The sequence below is a fragment of the Corythoichthys intestinalis genome, chromosome 2 (genome assembly GCF_030265065.1).
Source record: "Corythoichthys intestinalis isolate RoL2023-P3 chromosome 2, ASM3026506v1, whole genome shotgun sequence".
Lineage (NCBI taxonomy): Eukaryota > Metazoa > Chordata > Actinopteri > Syngnathiformes > Syngnathidae > Corythoichthys > Corythoichthys intestinalis.
Window position 1 is genome coordinate 24,626,230 of NC_080396.1, and position 16,946 is coordinate 24,643,175.

The 16,946-nt window shown below is 38.7% G+C and overlaps 1 protein-coding gene across 3 annotated transcripts in view; it reads left to right on the forward strand.

Annotated features, from left to right (window-relative positions):
- csf1b (colony stimulating factor 1b (macrophage)) overlaps positions 1–16,946 on the forward strand; it is a 54,171-nt gene that overhangs the window by 7,153 nt on the left and 30,072 nt on the right. For all 3 annotated transcript variants that reach the window (XM_057821497.1, XM_057821489.1, XM_057821505.1), the window contains exon 2: positions 10,938–11,057. In XM_057821497.1, coding sequence (XP_057677480.1) covers positions 10,965–11,057 — 93 coding nt within the window. In that variant the 5' untranslated portion in view covers positions 10,938–10,964. The remainder of the gene's footprint in view (positions 1–10,937; positions 11,058–16,946) is intronic.

Consider the following 16,946-nt stretch of genomic DNA (forward strand, 5'->3'; position numbering starts at 1 on the left):
AAGAGCGCTTTGCAACCTTCAGATTCTTGGAGAAGAGGATGCTGTAAAAAATCGGGTTGTCTGCCAGTCTCTCGAGAGCAAGCTTCCCAGCATACTGAAAAAGGAATGGATCATGCATAAGTCCAACCCTGCTTCTGGATTCTCTCCAACAAACCACTTTGACAGCCGCCATCTTGAAGCAGTACACTTTAGGACGGCTCTGTTGTAGAGAACCCTCCTAGCGAACCTAAGTAACTTTTTATATAAAATACTTCTAAATCGGCAAAATCTTGATTTGAATCTATCTTTAAATGATGAAACAGTTTTAAAACTTTCATATGTCGAAAGTAGAGAGAAGGGAACTAATGCAATAATGGGAGCAATTCTAACAACTTTTAACAGTTGATTCAGGGTAAAGAGTAAATTAGGGTAAAGAATTGGGCTCGGGCCAATTGTACCAAAAACCTTCACAAAAAACTTCACATAGTGTGGCTACTGTTTTTTTTAATGTGTTTTTTTAATTAATAATAATTAATAATAATTTAATATATTTAATTATCACCAATTACTTTGCCAAGTAACTAATTACTCTTACATTCAGGTAATTGAGTTACTAACGCAATTACTTTTTGGGAGAAGTAATTTGTAACTATAATTACTTTTTTTCAGTAAGATTAACAACACTGGTGAAATCCCTGTGTCGTGCGAATCTGTTCACCCACGCCGCGCACATCCGCCATCACGGAAGGTGGCAGCACGACAATGTATATTGTAACTACATATATAAATTAGGGCTGTCAAAATTATCGCGTTAACGAGCGGTAATTATTTTTTTAAATTAATCCCATTAAAATATTTGACGCAATTAACGCACAAATGCCCCGCTCAAAAAGAATTAAAAGGACAGCAAAGTGAAAGGTGTACTTGTTTTTCAGAGTTTTGCCGCCCTCTGCTGGCGCTTGGGTGCGACTGATTTTATAGGCTTCAGCACCCATGAGCATTGTGTAAGTAATTATTGACATCAACAATGGCGGGCTACTAGTTTATTTTTTGATTGAAAATTTTACAAATTTTATTAAAACGAAAACATGAAGAGGGGTTTTAATATAAAATTTCTATAACTTGTACTAGCTATTATCTTTTATTTATTTTCTATAAATTTTTATAAATATATGTTTTATTTATTTATTTATTTATATATTTATATATTTTATTTATTATTTTTATTTATCTTTTAAGAACTACAAGTCTTTCTATCCATGGATCGCTTTAACAGACTGTTAATAATGGTAATGCCATCTTGTTGATTTATTGTTATAATAAAGAAATACAGTACTTATGTACCGTATGTTGAATGTATATATCCATCTCGGTCTTATCTTTTCATTCCAACAATAATTTACAGAAAAATATGGTATATTTTATAGATGGTTTGAATTGCGATTAATTGCGATTAATTACGATTAATTAATTTTTGAGCTGTGATTAACTCAATTCAAAATTTTAATCGTTTGACACTCCTAATATAAATACACACACACATATAATGTATATACCGTAAAGGTGTAACGGTACATGTATTTGTATTGAACCGTTTCAGTATGTGGTGCTCGGTTCGGAACTGAGGCATGCCGAAGGAGTTTCTGACATAATGTAACCCTTACTTTTCGAGGCTGTGAGTCGATCGGGTTACAGTGTCTTTGTGTAGATTATATTTACTCCGTCTTCTCTACTATAATGAGGACCTACAGGGTAGAACAATATAAGCCAGAAACGTCAACGGCGCCACAATGTGTCCGCCACGAGAACGCAGTGAAACGCGGGCGTTAAAGTCAATCTGCCAATGCACACCAGTCGCAGTGCAGCAGCATGTTAGACGCATCCCAGAAGCGGCACAACACGACGCACGCGTAAAGAACGGCAGAGTTTATTATTTGACGCGAGACCCGACCCTCCTGCGTCAATACTACTACCGGTAGCTAGGCTCAGGCAGACCGGAAGTCACTCGTATAAAAATACGGTGGATCCGGTCGATTTTCAAACTAATATGCAATCGCAACCCACTTTTTGAGTCCATCAGATCTCTTGAGTGGTAGATCAGGGCACAGTTGACTTGTCTTTGTTGATTTACTGCTGTCTTCTCTGCTATAATAATGACCAACACGGCCCCGTGTTCAATACAAAACCCTCCTACCACAACAAAACAAGTAGGAATTAGTATTCACATAGGAACTAAAGTTATACAACATAAAATATACATTATAAATGAATACTACATCACATTTGTAAAATAAAAACACATAATAAAATAAATAATAGCCCATTTAAATAAAATGAGGTAAAACATCTGTAATTAAATAATAAGAATAATACACAGATCCTGCTTACACAAATAAATTCATTAATTTCTGTGTGGCGCTTTAACTTGAGAAAATCCACCAATAAAGCATTTGAAAACCGTTCATAAGAAAAAAAAAATGATTCATTGAGGCATTTCATTTGTAAAATACATGTTAAAATCTTTGTCATTGGGATTGCTTTTCTCTTTAGCTTTTCTTTTTCTCTTTCTTTTCGTCTTTCTTTCAGAAAGAAAGCTTACCAATATGCGGGGTCTCAAATTGTTGTTGGATTATCTTTAAATACCCGCTACTTTTTGAGCAGAATTCTAGCTTTGTATAGGCTAATGTTCCTATTGTTGAAAGCACAAAGGTGTGTAATAAACAACTAGCACATTTATATTTTGCATTTTGTTTTCTTACTGTACCGAAAATGAACTGAACCGTGACCTCAAAACCGAGGTACGTACCGAACCGAGATTTTTGTGTACCATTACACCCCTAATATACTGTATTGAATGAATGAATGAATATACTGTAAATACTAGATGAATGGAGATCGAAGTGCATGCTAATATGATTCGAAGATGATATTTGTCAGGTAATGCGTGGGCAGGCGGGTGGTGTGTAGACCCAATTGCAGGGAAATGGAGGCGAGGCAGGTAGACGGTGCAAAAATGATTTAATTAAGGCAAGCAAAAAAACAAAGTATCAACAAATAATGTGGAGATCCCAAAAAAAACACAGCAAACAAAACTCAGGTCACTAACAAAAGGGTGGGTATTAAAAACTTACTGAGGCGAACACGAGGGCTTGGAGGAACGCGAGAATGCTGACCAGAATGTGGACATGGACGTAGACAGACTTTGACATTGACAATGACGCAACAAGGAGTGATATGAAACTGGGTGCTTATATACATACACGCAGACAAGGGGTAACGAGACAACGAGGAACAGCTGGGTAACACAGTAGGATGCAGATTGCAGGACACTAGGAGAAGGTACAACAGGTGAAATCAATGGGCAATCACAGAGACAAGTCACACTAGGAGAAAACCAACACAAAACCTAACAGATATTTGCCATTTAAAAGAGACAAACTTCTGTGAAAAAGGACTCAGCCACCACCCAAGCTGACAAAAACTTCATATAATGCCGGAACTTTGCCATTAAGTGTTCATACAGTATACAGTAAATGAAGAGGTAGTGAAGTGAAATATCCACTTAATAATCAGTAAAGAGAAACTTCCTGAGTTTCGGCCCTAGTTAGGTTTAGCAAAAGCTGCATCAAATGATGGGAATTTTTATTTGTTAACTATCTCATTGCCTGACTAGAGTTCACTTATAAGGTTACTCTGTCCTCAAGGCAAGTCACAAACACAACTTTGGTTTCTTTCCACAATCATGATTCCATCAAGCATATCCTCTTCTAAGAACCAGTGACAATAGCCACGTTTACATGCTGACTTTTATTCATACCGATTCAAATCATTCCGAATTGAAATTTCACATCAGCTGTTTACATGTCACTTCATCTATTCCGATCCAGCGTTTACATGTGACTGCCTTTATTCCGAAAGGACGTTTGACAACTGCCGTCTGACATGCGCAGATTAATCAAAACAAAGCGTCACGTTGCAAAACATGGAGATCGATCGTCAGATCAGCTGCTGTTTTAACTTTTCGAGTGGAAACAAAACTTCAGAATGATACGCCGTTCATTTAAAAAGTTGTGTGGGTGCGCTGTGCGTGTGCTTGGAAGCCATGTTGCAAGTGACGTTACTTACGTCACCGAATGACGTCACCACGTCAGTACGGAGCATGCGCAGAAAGAACGCAACCAGACACCATTCCGCTTCCCTGTTTACATGATATAATTTTACTTCTAATCGGTTTGGGAAAAGGAATATTCCACCCCTGTGAATCGGAATAAAATTCCATTCGGTTTGGGCCTGTTCATTCCGAATGAGGTGTTTATATGGAACACATTTATTTGGTTTGAACAAATATTCCGATTGTAATTGGAATATTTGGCTCCATGTAAACGTGGCAAATGTCTCAACTTGTCTCTCACAATTTATTTTCTGTCCTTCCAATACTCAAAATAGAGCTGTCACAGCTTTAGGTAATTACCAAGCAAAATAAGTGTGCAAAACTTTTATGAGGACGATTTACACTTGATAGTTGTTGTTGAAGTTCAACTTGTGCCATCAGTGGCCGCCACAGAGAGTCACTTGTTTGATTCATTTGGCACGCATGATTTGTTATTTATGCTGAATGCTTCCCGATTACTACCCATCCATTTTTACAACGACTTTTTGTTTGTTTTTTTGTTTTACAGGCTTATTTTCTTCTGGATATTTCATTTCTATTTTAGATTTTTGTTTTGTTTCTCACAACTTTTACGCACTCAAGGGAAAATGTAAATTCTAGCATATGTATCTTTTGTTTTTTATTTCAAACCACGAGAATCAGATTACAAGCTTGCAGGCTCATGAAATGAGTGGGTGAATTTAACTGTTCCCCTCTGGTTCCTGTTGCATAAGCAACTGCCACCCCTGTCACAGTTTGGAGAACCACTATAAACTTTTGTAGGCAATACATATGTGAGGATTGGAAATAGTAGTAAAAGAGGCATAGTAATACTTATATAAATAAACTAAAACTACTGAAAGGAAACACATCAACCATCCTGCAGTTCAAATTGCTTTATTGTTTTTTTCATGAAATTAACGCAGTCGCAATCCATTTTAACTACGAGAATCTGGCAGCGCTTGAACTATCAATGTAGTGTAGTATGTGCCAAAAAACAAAAAATAAATTAAAAAAAAAAAAATGGGAATGATATACAGTGGGGCAAATAAGTATTTAGTCAACCACTAATTGTGCAAGTTCTCCCACTCGAAAATATTAGAGAGGCCTGTAATTGTCAACATGGGTAAGCCTCAACCATGAGAGACAGAATGTGGAAAAAAAAACAGAAAATCACATTGTTTGATTTTTAAAGAATTTATTTGCAAATCACAGTGGAAAATAAGTATGTGGTCAATACCAAAAATTCATCTCAATATTTTGTTATGTACCATTTGTTGGCAATAACGGAGGCCAAACGTTTTCTGTTACTCTCACAAGCTTTTCACACACTGTTGCTGGTATTTTGGCCCATTCCTCCATGCAGCTCTCCTCTAGAGCAGTGATGTTTTGGGGCTGTCGTTGGGCAACACGGACTCTCAACTCCCTCCACAGATTTTCTCTGGGGTTGAGATCTGGAGACTGGCTAGGCCACTCCAGGACCTTGAAATGCTTCTTACGAAGCCCGTCCTTTGTTGCCCTGGCTGTGTGTTTGGGATCATTGTCATGCTGAAAGACCCTGCCACGTCTCATCTTCAATGCCCTTGCTGATGGAAGGAGATTTTCACTCAAAATCTCCCGATATATGGCCCCATTCATTCTTTTCTTTATACAGATCAGTCGTCCTGGTCCCTTTGCAGAAAAACAGCCCCAAAGCATGATGTTTCCTCCCCCCATGCTTCACAGTGGGTATGGTGTTCTTCAGATGCAATTCAGTATTCTTTCTCCTCCAAACACGAGAACCTGTGTTTCTACTCAAAAGTTCTATTTTGGTTTCATCTGACCACAACACATTCTCCCAGTCCTCTTCTGGATCATCCAAATGCTCTCTAGCGAACCGCAGACGGGCCTGGACGTGTACTTTCTTCAGCAGGGGGACATGTCTGGCAGTGCAGCATTTGAGTCCCTGGCGGCGCATTGTGTTACTGATAGTAGCCTTTGTTACTGTGGTCCCAGCTCTCTGTAGGTCAGACATGTCCAAAGTCCAGCCCGGGGGCCAAACGCGACCCGTGGACAAATTTCATCCGGCCCCCAGCATCTGTCATAAAAATAAATAACGTCTGGCCCACACACAGACTTAATAAATTGGTCAGCAGTACTGTTACCAGCATATGAAGTATCTGCTCCTCATTTACCCACGAAAAGGCAACAGCACTCTAAGCAACATTACCCCATGTGGCCTTTACTTCCAATTTTCTAAAATGGCGACAATCAACAAAAAAAAAAGAACGTTGACTGCAATGGCTGATGCTTCAAGGATAGGTGGAAATTGGACTGTTTCTTCACTAAAATACGCAACAGCTGTCTGCCTCAATTGCAAAAAGAAAGTTGCTGTTTTTAAAGAGTTCAACGTGAGGCGATATTACCAAACAAGACACGCTGACATGTACGACAAGATTACAGGGAAGATCCGTAGCGAGAATTTGAAACAACTGGAAGATAGTTTAATTTCACAGCAGCAGTATTTCGCAAGAGCCCGAGAGTCGAAGGAGAACGCCACCAAGGTTAGTTGCAAGATTGTTGAAATTATTAATTAAAAATGCTGAAATTTGCTTAAATATATTGTTCGACATAAAGGACGTTAGCCAAGGTCGGCTCCCCAGATTTTTACCACACAAAATCTGGCCCCCTTTGCAAAACGTTTGGACACCCCTGATGTAGGTCATTTACTTGGTCCCCCCGTGTGGTTCTGGGATTTTTGCTCACCGTTCTTGTTATCATTTTGACGCCACGGGGTGAGATCTTGCATGGAGCCCCAGATCGAGGGAGATTATCAGTGGTCTTGTATGTCTTCCATTTTCTAATAATTGCTCCCACAGTTGATTTCTTCACACCAAGCGTTTTACCTATAGACCCCACTCACCAACGTCACACAATGACGTGTCGCTGTATCCGGCCGCCATATTGTCCGTCTTTGTTTATTCGTATTCTCAATGGTTTCAATTTGTCGTGCAATTTATAGTGCAATTCGCCCCGGTACTTTCAGATGCTGCAAACTCATTGGATGCGTTGCATAAAAGGCGTTATGTGGAAAAGCTTCAGTCTATCCATTCGCCAAATCCATATTTGATGTCTAAATGGATATTTTTCGACCCGCTGTCTTTGCCGTCTTTGCCTGACATCTGCTACCCTGATATATACAACTATCTTGTCCACAGAAACTCAGCCTATTCTCACGAAAGTTTGCAAAACTTTAAGAGCAGCACTCTAAGCAACATTACCCCGTGTGACCCTTTACTTTCAATTTTCTAAAATGGCGACAATCAATAAAAAAAAAAAGTTGACCGCGATGGCCGACGCTTCAAGGATAGGTGGATATTGGACTATTTCTTCAATACAATACGCAACAACTGTTTCTCATTTGTAAAGAGACAGTCGCTGATTTCAAAGAGTTCGATGTGACGCGATATTACCAAACAAGACACGCTGACATGTACGACAACATTACAAGGAAGATACGCATCGAGAAATTATAGCAACTTGAAGCTAGTTTAATTTCACAGCAGCAGTATTTTGCAAGAGCCCGAGTGTCGAAAGAGAACGCCACAAAAGCGAGATTGTTGAAATTATGAATTAAAAAAAATAATAATAAAACAAATGTGACACACAGAAGGGCTTGCTAAAAATTGTTTAAATATATTGTTCTACGTAAATCAGCCAAGGTAGCCCCCCACATTTTTACCACTCCAAATCTGGCCCCCTTTGCAAAAGGTTTGGACACCCCTGTTTAACTGATGATCCGTAGACGAGGCCAGCTTCTTTCACTTGGTACCAGCTAAATATTATTCAAAAAATAATGATGGCAGAAGACATAAACATCTTGACTTTGAAACTGTATGTTGTCGGCGATTAGCCTCGCAATGATCTTAATTGTGGTTGTCAGCCCAAAACCCTCTAAATATATATTAAATGCATCTTACCAGGTATAAAATGACTACTACATAGTCTGTGGTGATCGTTTGGTGCCCAGTTTTCTCGTCAAATTGCGGGCAGTCCATCTCGCTCTCCTCTCCGGGTCTCTCGGAATACGGTAGAACTTCAAGTCTCTTCATCTATCTTCTCTGTTACTGCAACCAACCGCGACACACGCCTTCACCATTTTAATTATTAATGTTAACGAGCAGAAAAACACGCCATAATAGGAGGAATTTACGTAGCGGTACTGCGTAAACACGACGAGCTGACGGACAATATGGCGCGGAGGCGTGGTTGTGACGTCATGTGAGTGGGGTCTATTGCAGATTCAGTCTTCCCAGCCTGGTGAAGGTCTGCAACTTTGTCTCTGGTGTCCTTCGACAACTCTTTGGTCTTGGCCATAGTGGAGTTTGGAGTGTGACTGACTGAGCTTGTGGACAGGTTTTCTTTTATACCGATAATAAGTTAAAACAGGTGCCATTAATACAGGTAACAAGTGGAGCCTCGTTAGACCTCGTTAGAAGAAGTTAGACCTTTGTTGACAGCCAGAAATCTTGCTTGTTTGTAGCTGACCAAATACTTATTTTCCACTCTAATTTGGAAATAAATTCTTTAAAAATCAAACAATGTGATTTTCTGTTTTTTTATCCACATTCTGTCTCTCACGGTTGAGTTTTACCCATGTTGACAATTACAGGCCTCTGTAATCTTTTCAAGTAGGAGAACTTGCACAATTGGTGGTTGACTAAATATTTATTTGCCCCACTGTATTAGTGAAACCTAGTAAGACTAGTAGTTTAAATTGAACAGTTTATGTTCACTGGAATTCAGTTTAAGTAATATGTTGCTTGGGAATCGAAGCCTTTTCACACTGAAGTCTTGGCAGAAATTTTTTTTCCTCCCAGTTTTTCATTTTTCAGCTGGTTTTGGGCCTGCCGATGCAGTGTTCTGTCCCTGTTCTGAGGCTAGTTGGCGAAGTTTGAACCTTGGCGTGTTGTTATTGAATGCGTGTTACACGTCTTTCAAAAGATTGTAGAATGTCGCCGTGTCTTTATAGCCATTCACGCTGCCAGTTCAAGCTTTAAACACACTCCAAGCAGTCCTTTAGACTTTATCTAAGAGATTTAGGTTTGTACCTGTATGTTTGTATTCAGTGGATTTAACCGTGACCACATGGGCCCAAAGCAGCACAACCATATGACTCTCAGTGTTGTACCAGGTGCCAAAATTTTTGTCCTCCCCACTGGGGCAGTCCATTAGTTGCCTATATTTTTTAACTTCTCGGTCACGTTTTGGTCTATTAAAACTTCTGAGTATGATAAGGGTAAGTATGCTTTTGTCCTAGACTTGAACTGATCAGCAAGAGTTGGGTTGAATTGAAACTTCACTGAGCAGAATATGCAGTCTTTGATTGTTATGATGAGGATGAGAAGCTTGTTCATTTTGTTGATAAGACAATGTAAATTTTCAAGATGGATTGATGAAAGCAGAGTTTGGAATCTGTATTGGTGAATTTCCCAGTTTGTTTTTCCCTGCGCCGTGTATATATAGCCACAATGTGGCATTGAGTGCTACTAGTCCTAGTATATACAGTATCAAATAAAATGTCGTATACCTAGGTTTGTCACTGGGTGCTGTTTTAGCTGAGCCCCTCTCCCCTTGCCCTCTAAAAAAATTCCGGAAAATAAAAATGGTAAAACTATTTGAACCTCAAGCGCCAGAATTAAGTCTCTAAATTGTGTTTTATTAAGTTAAATGTTTCTAAACTATCGTTTTTTTTTTTTTTTTTTTTGACTATATGTCGCATCAGACAAAAATGTTCAAAGAGTAAAAAAACATAAAGGTCGCTCAGGCGTATAAGTCGTATTTTAGGGGTGAATTTTTCAGAAACCAAGAAAAAAATCATGAATTATAGCAATAATAAAATTAAAAAGTATAGGCTAAATCGGAATCTTTTAATATATTAACAGATATTCAAATAAATATAGCCTAAACAAAAACAACATAACTGTTTACCAAACTCTCGATCTTAATTCAAATCGGCACCAAACTCTTCATCCTCAGTATGACTTCTGAACCACTCTGCCAACTCCTAAAGTCGAGGGCAGGACTACAGTGCCCATCACATGGCTTTTACTGTGAAGACATTATATGCTATAGAACTATGAATAAAAAGTGCTTCTTATAGTCCAGAAAATATGGTATGTCAGTAGGGTAAAGTATTTTCAAAAATTTAACGGCACTTAGGCACTGAGTATGTAGGTTTGCCTGTGTGTTTATTACTCATATGGTGATCCCTGAAGATTAAAACCCTTCAGCAATGCCAGCTACATTAGCTCACTCCAAAGAACTCACAAACACAATTACTATCCCTTTCTCATTCGGTGTTAAAACCATTACTTCCCCTGTAGCGTTAATCCGCATTGTTAGGATATGTTTGAAAAGTGTTGTTAAAACTGCATGCCGTGCACTGTTGGAGGGCTTGTTTTAGTTGGATTTCACAATTTAGTTACAATCACACATAATAATAATACAGGGGGAAAAAATCATGCTACTAGCATAAATGACTAATGGCTTCATTAGCAAAGATGAAGCGTTCTGATTTGCACCATATTTGAATCTCCATTAAGCATTCCTTGACAGTGGACTCCATCAATCATTAATGCACTCACAAGAATTACAAAGTTGTTACATTGCCTTTCATGTGCCTGTACTGGCAGGCTTGTAATAATGCATTTCTAGTTTGCATTCATTGTCACGCAAGTGCATATATTGTATATTTTGAATGTCCCCTGTGCACTATGTTTGTAAATATTCTGGAAAATGGCAAATTGAAATTGAGCAATTGTATTAGTTGCAGGTAAAGTGTCTGTGTGTGCTTATGTTCCTGAGCTTCCCGGTCTCCATGGCTGAGATCCCCGGACCATGCAGGCACTCTATAACTAGGGACCACCTGCTGACACTCAAACATCTGGTAGGTGTTTTCCCAGGGCATTTAGATAGTTTAGACGTGTTATTTTTTTCTGTGTGTGTCAGTTTTAAATACAAAATAATGAATGTTATGATTAAAATTCTAATCCCATTAAAGTTAAATTAACAAAAAAAAAGTTGACTGAAATTAGGACTTTGTGCAGTACAGTACATCCCTTTCCCGAAAACATTTTTTTCCCCAAAAAAATCTAATACTAGGCAGCCAAAGGCATACTTTTTTTCCAAGAAAACTTGTAGTCTGGATAGAATCATCTCATGTATTTTTTTTATTTTTTATTATTATTTATTTATTTATTTATTTTTAGTCTTTTTACAGCGGTTACATTCACACAGCAGGAGTGAGTTTTCCTACACACCTCACCTCAGGCTATATACATCTAAGCCTGCAGCTTAATGATAAAGCTTTGAATCTGAAACACAAGTGTGATGTATTTAAGATGTTTTAAATGTTCTCCAAAATTAACATGCTATAAAATAGCAACCGAAGCTGTTTGATGGTTTTTCAGTGTTTTTATTAACGACGTTCCCAACAGTGTTCTGTGACAAAGTGCAAAAGTGATTATTTACAAAAGTTAAACCAACATTCACCATATTTACAAAAACATTCAAAGTATGACAAATAAAATAAAATGGTTGGTTACCTTATCAGCACCACTGCATGACTTCAAATGACCTAGGGAGGCTAGGTTGGTCTGTCTTTATATTTCTCCTGGCCTCTCCCTTCAAACCAATTAACTCAAAAAGTCCAGTTATCTGCTCAATAACTCCAGTTTTTGCAAACTTAGCTTCATGGTAAATTAAAGAAAAATACAATAAACAAAATACTGGTACCATTGCATCCAAATAACATTTGGAGAGAAAAGTACATTTGCGTGGGCCAAAAACTCACCCCACAAGGTGAAGTCACACGTTGACATTCTGCCTGTGACGTCATAAAACCAGAAGGTAAATGCGCGCTCGGTTTTGACAGTCCAGCATGTGAATGGAGGATGAATACTTGTGAAAATGTTTGTAAAGAGTGTGGCATCACGATCTTGTAGCAGCAGCCTAGTGTACACCCCAGACCCCCGTGTTGCCTAACAAGTGGAACAGGTGTTGTGTCGAAAAACAGCCGCCCCGCATGAAATGTCCCCTCTGACGGAAGCGCTTATTTATAACGCTTTATTGAGGTGAAAACATCAAATGTTTTCATGAACACATTACAGTAATGGATTTACGACTGTAAAATCACTCTAAAATAAATAAATTACACAAAATAGTGGTACTGTATTTTAGTAACAAATCGTGGACTGGGCCACATAAACATTTTTGAACAGAAATGTATTAGTCTACAGGTTTTCACGACCATATCCCAATGCCAATCACACAGGTATGACATTTATTAGTTCAAGCAGAGTAAAATAATAGCTAGGGTTGTTCCAATCATGTTTTTTTGCTCCCGATCCGATCCCGATCATTTTAGTTTGAGTATCTGCTGATCCCGATATTTCCCGATCCGATTGCTTTCTTGTTTGCTCCCGATTCAATTCCAATCATTCCCGATAATTTTTCCCGATCATATACATTTTGGCAATGCATTCAGAAAAAAATGAATAAAACTCGGACGAATATATACATTCAACATACAGTACATAAGTACTGTATTTGTTTATTATGACAATAAATCCTCAAGATGGCATTTACATTATTAACATTCTTTCTGTGAGAGGGATCCACGGATAGAAAGACTTGTAATTCTTAAAGGATAAATGTGACTTTGTATATTGTGACTAAATATTGCCATCTAGTGTATTTGTTGAGCTTTCAGTAAATGATACTGTAGCCATTTAACTGTTCTGCCCAAGTGCATGATGGGAAGTGCAACCATGACTGTGTGTAGTGGCACCAATTGATATATCTTCTCTGCGTTGGGAAATAACAGGGTGTTAAGAAAAAGATCAACTTCTAACTTGCTTCCCCACATTGATTCCCACCATACTTCTAATTGTTGAAAGAGGGATTGTAAGGCTTTAGCCAATTAAAAAAAGGCTCCAAAGACTGCCAAAATTTACTCTATTCAATTTACGCTGCCTTTTAGCTCTATATATAGGTAAAATGGCGCCATTATAGATTGAACGCGACAATGCGTGAATAGGTCGTGCAGCGCATGCGTTAATTGCGTTAAATATTTTAACGTGATTAATTTTTTTAAAAAACTAATTACCGCCGTTAACATGATAAATTTGATAGCCCTACTTTAAGCCAAAAGTAAAGACTCTGGACGAGTGTAAGACATTTTGTCTGTAACGTTACATACAATTAGAAAACGATTTAATTAAAAAATATATACATATTAAAAAAAGGCATGTCCGATATTTTTTTGCCGATTCCGATACTTTGAAAATGACGTGATCGGATGCCGATCGATCGGGACATCTTTCACAGTGCATGATTTATTAGTTCAAGCAGAGTAAAATAATACATATTCACAGTACAAGATTTATTAGTTCAAGCAGCGTAAAATAATACATATTCACGGTACAAGGAAGTCGTTTCTGTGTCCATCGATTGGTAAGAAAAGGCTGTTTGTACGAGTAACGTGTGGGCGCTCCCGTCAGGGGGACATTTCACACGGGCCGGCTATTTTTCGGCACAACATGTATTATACCGAGGACGCAGAGTTTCCCACGGTATCTGACGGGGCTACTCCGTCACAGCTGTTGTTTGAATTGAAATAATTGAATAGACTCTTTTTACTAAAAACAAGAAATACAATCTCATGCAATTAAAAAATAAGACTTTTGCTCTGAGACTGGCTCTTGCCGCCATTGATAGTCCCCTCCACTGCAACTTCTGGAAATGTGTCACAGAGGCAACACATGAGAGTCAACAGGCCTGTTTTTAATACGCTGCTATGAAGTCATTAAATCTTTGAAGCTATTAACGCATCCAACCATGCCACAAAACCCACAGCAATTACCTCAACTTAACAGTTACTGTAGCTGCAGCTTAGAGGTGTTTAAATATCAGGATGAAATTTGAACCCTTCATCTTTGCAAAAATGGTACTGTTCAGCAATAATCATCAGATGTCTGGGGTAAATCGCTGTGTTGAATTCATGCCCATTTAGAATTGAGGGCAGGACTTTTATTCGGCAACTACATAATTTGCTTACTTTTTGGATCGTTTTGCAGTTGCAACGCCCAGGCTCTTTTAAGCTTCAACTGTCAGACACATAGCCTTAATTTCTCCCTTCAAATTCTGTATATTGATGAACTTGTGAATTTATTCCTCCATTCATGATAGCAAACTGTCCAGGCCCCGAGGTAGCACAACAAATCCATAGCATGCTGCTGCAGCCAACATGCTTCACATTTGTGAAAAGTCATTTTCCACAACACATGGTGTTCAATTTAAGTTTTAATCTGTCCTCATTGTAATATTTTGTCAGTTGTGTTGTGGGGCATCTAAGCCAAGGGCGTAGATTTGCATAGGGACGGTAGGGACATAACACTACCAACTTTAGGATGCTGAAATTGTCCCCACCAACTTTTAAGCAACCCCATTTGCGTTATATAATGGGTTCAGTTATATAGGTCATTTAGATTGTCTTCCCATATGTTGTAAGAAGAATTGACCCAACCATTATTAAGTGAATTACAGTACTTTCATTATGTTCAGACTTACATTGACCCCTTTTCACTTGCTGAAAGTGCCAGTCCATTTTTTCCCCCCTCAAACGCACGTTTGATTGGCTGTTGACTTGACCTCCCCCCTCCACACACACATACGCATTTACAGCCCAACAGCAATACAACATGCCACCTCCTCCTCCCCTTTGAAGACGAGGAGTATTAGAAGTTTCCCCGCCAGCAGAAGCCACTGTAAGTAATGTAAAAAGATGTCAATGTTGTGGAGGTGGGGAACACACCACTAAAGTCCGCCCTGCATCAGAGTTAGCATAACATTGATCTGTGTGAATTTCTCGAACTCAAGGTGGTAGCTTCGTTGAGAGAAATATACTGTATGTTTTCTACTGTTAACGTTAATCAACCTGGAAGAAGATGTAGTGAACCAAGGATTACCCCTTTATAGATGGATTATAGAATTGATGATTAACAAGTTTGTATTTCTTATGTATGTTAATATAATTTGTATTCAAATATTGCAATTTAAATTTGCTAATAAAATCCAGATATTCTGGAAGTTTTCAAAATGTTTCTTTAGTAGTTTTTGAAGACAAAGGTTTGAATCGAACGGTGTATCACCACAACCAATACAGAGGAAAGTTAGTATAAGTCAATACAGACTTATTTTGCCTTGATCATTTAGCCTATCAATTAATTAGGTTCATATTGGGGAGAAATGTAGCCCTAACCCTCGTTAACCCAGTCTGTTTGGTCTTATAAATGTCCCGTCCCCAGCAAAAAATAGTGTATATGCAGGTTATCCTGTTATATCGTTCCTACCAATGTTGAGACCAAACCTATGCCCTTGATCTAAGCGCTCTTTAGCCAACTTCAAACGTGCAGAAATGTTCTTGGAGACAACAATGGCTTTGTACTTGGTATTGTCCAGTCTTGTTTAATGTTGGATATATGGTAGATTTGTCAACAGAGATATTGGTGAGCCAGTGATTTCTGTAAGTCTTCAGCCAACCGGCCGCTGCTCGCTACCTCGTCTCCCTCACCTTAGGTGGCACCTCACTCGGCAGTTTATCAAAAAATGTTCACATTACGTCCGTCTTTCGTGACCCAACAATGGCTCCTGGGATATATATCTTTCGTGGCGCTTTCAGCTTCGAAAATGGACAAGAAATGAATATGGGCATAAACACATGGCCCATGCAACGTTTTTAGTACTTATTTACAGTGCCTTGCAAAAGTATTCGGCCCCCTTGAATCTTGCAACCTTTCGCCACATTTCAGGCTTCAAACATAAAGATATGAAATTTAATTTTTTTGTCAAGAATCAACAACAAGGGGACACAATCGTGAAGCGGAACAACATTTATTGGATAATTTAAACTTTTTTAACAAATAAAAAACTGAAAAGTGGGGCGTGCAATATTATTCGGCCCCTTTACTTTCAGTGCAGCAAACTCACTCCAGAAGTTCAGTGAGGATCTCTGAATGATCCAATGTTGTCCTAAATGACCGATGATGATAAATAGAATCCACCTGTGTGTAATCAAGTCTCCGTATAAATGCACCTGCTCTGTGATAGTCTCAGGATTCTGTTTAAAGTGCAGAGAGCATTATGAAAACCAAGGAACACACCAGGCAGGTCCGAGATACTGTTGTGGAGAAGTTTAAAGCCAGATTTGGATACAAAAAGATTTCCCAAGCTTTAAACATCTCAAGGAGCACTGTGCAAGCCATCATATTGAAATGGAAGGAGCATCAGACCACTGCAAATCTACCAAGACCCGGCCGTCCTTCCAAACTTTCTTCTCAAACAAGGAGAAAACTGATCAGAGATGCAGCCAAGAGGCCCATGATCACTCTGGATGAACTGCAGAGATCTACAGCTGAGGTGGGAGAGTCTGTCCATAGGACAACAATCAGTCGTACACTGCACAAATCTGGCCTTTATGGAAGAGTGGCAAGAAGAAAGCCATTTCTCAAAGATATCCATAAAAAGTCTCATTTAAAGTTTGCCACAAGCCACCTGGGAGACACACCAAACATGTGGAAGAAGGTGCTCTGGTCAGATGAAACCAAAAATGAACTTTTTGGTCACAATGCAAAACGATATGTTTGGTGTAAAAGCAACACAGCTCATCACCCTGAACACACCATCCCCACTGTCAAACATGGTGGTGGCAGCATCATGGTTTGGGCCTGCTTTTCTTCAGCAGGGATAGGGAAGATGGTTAAAATTGACGGGAAGA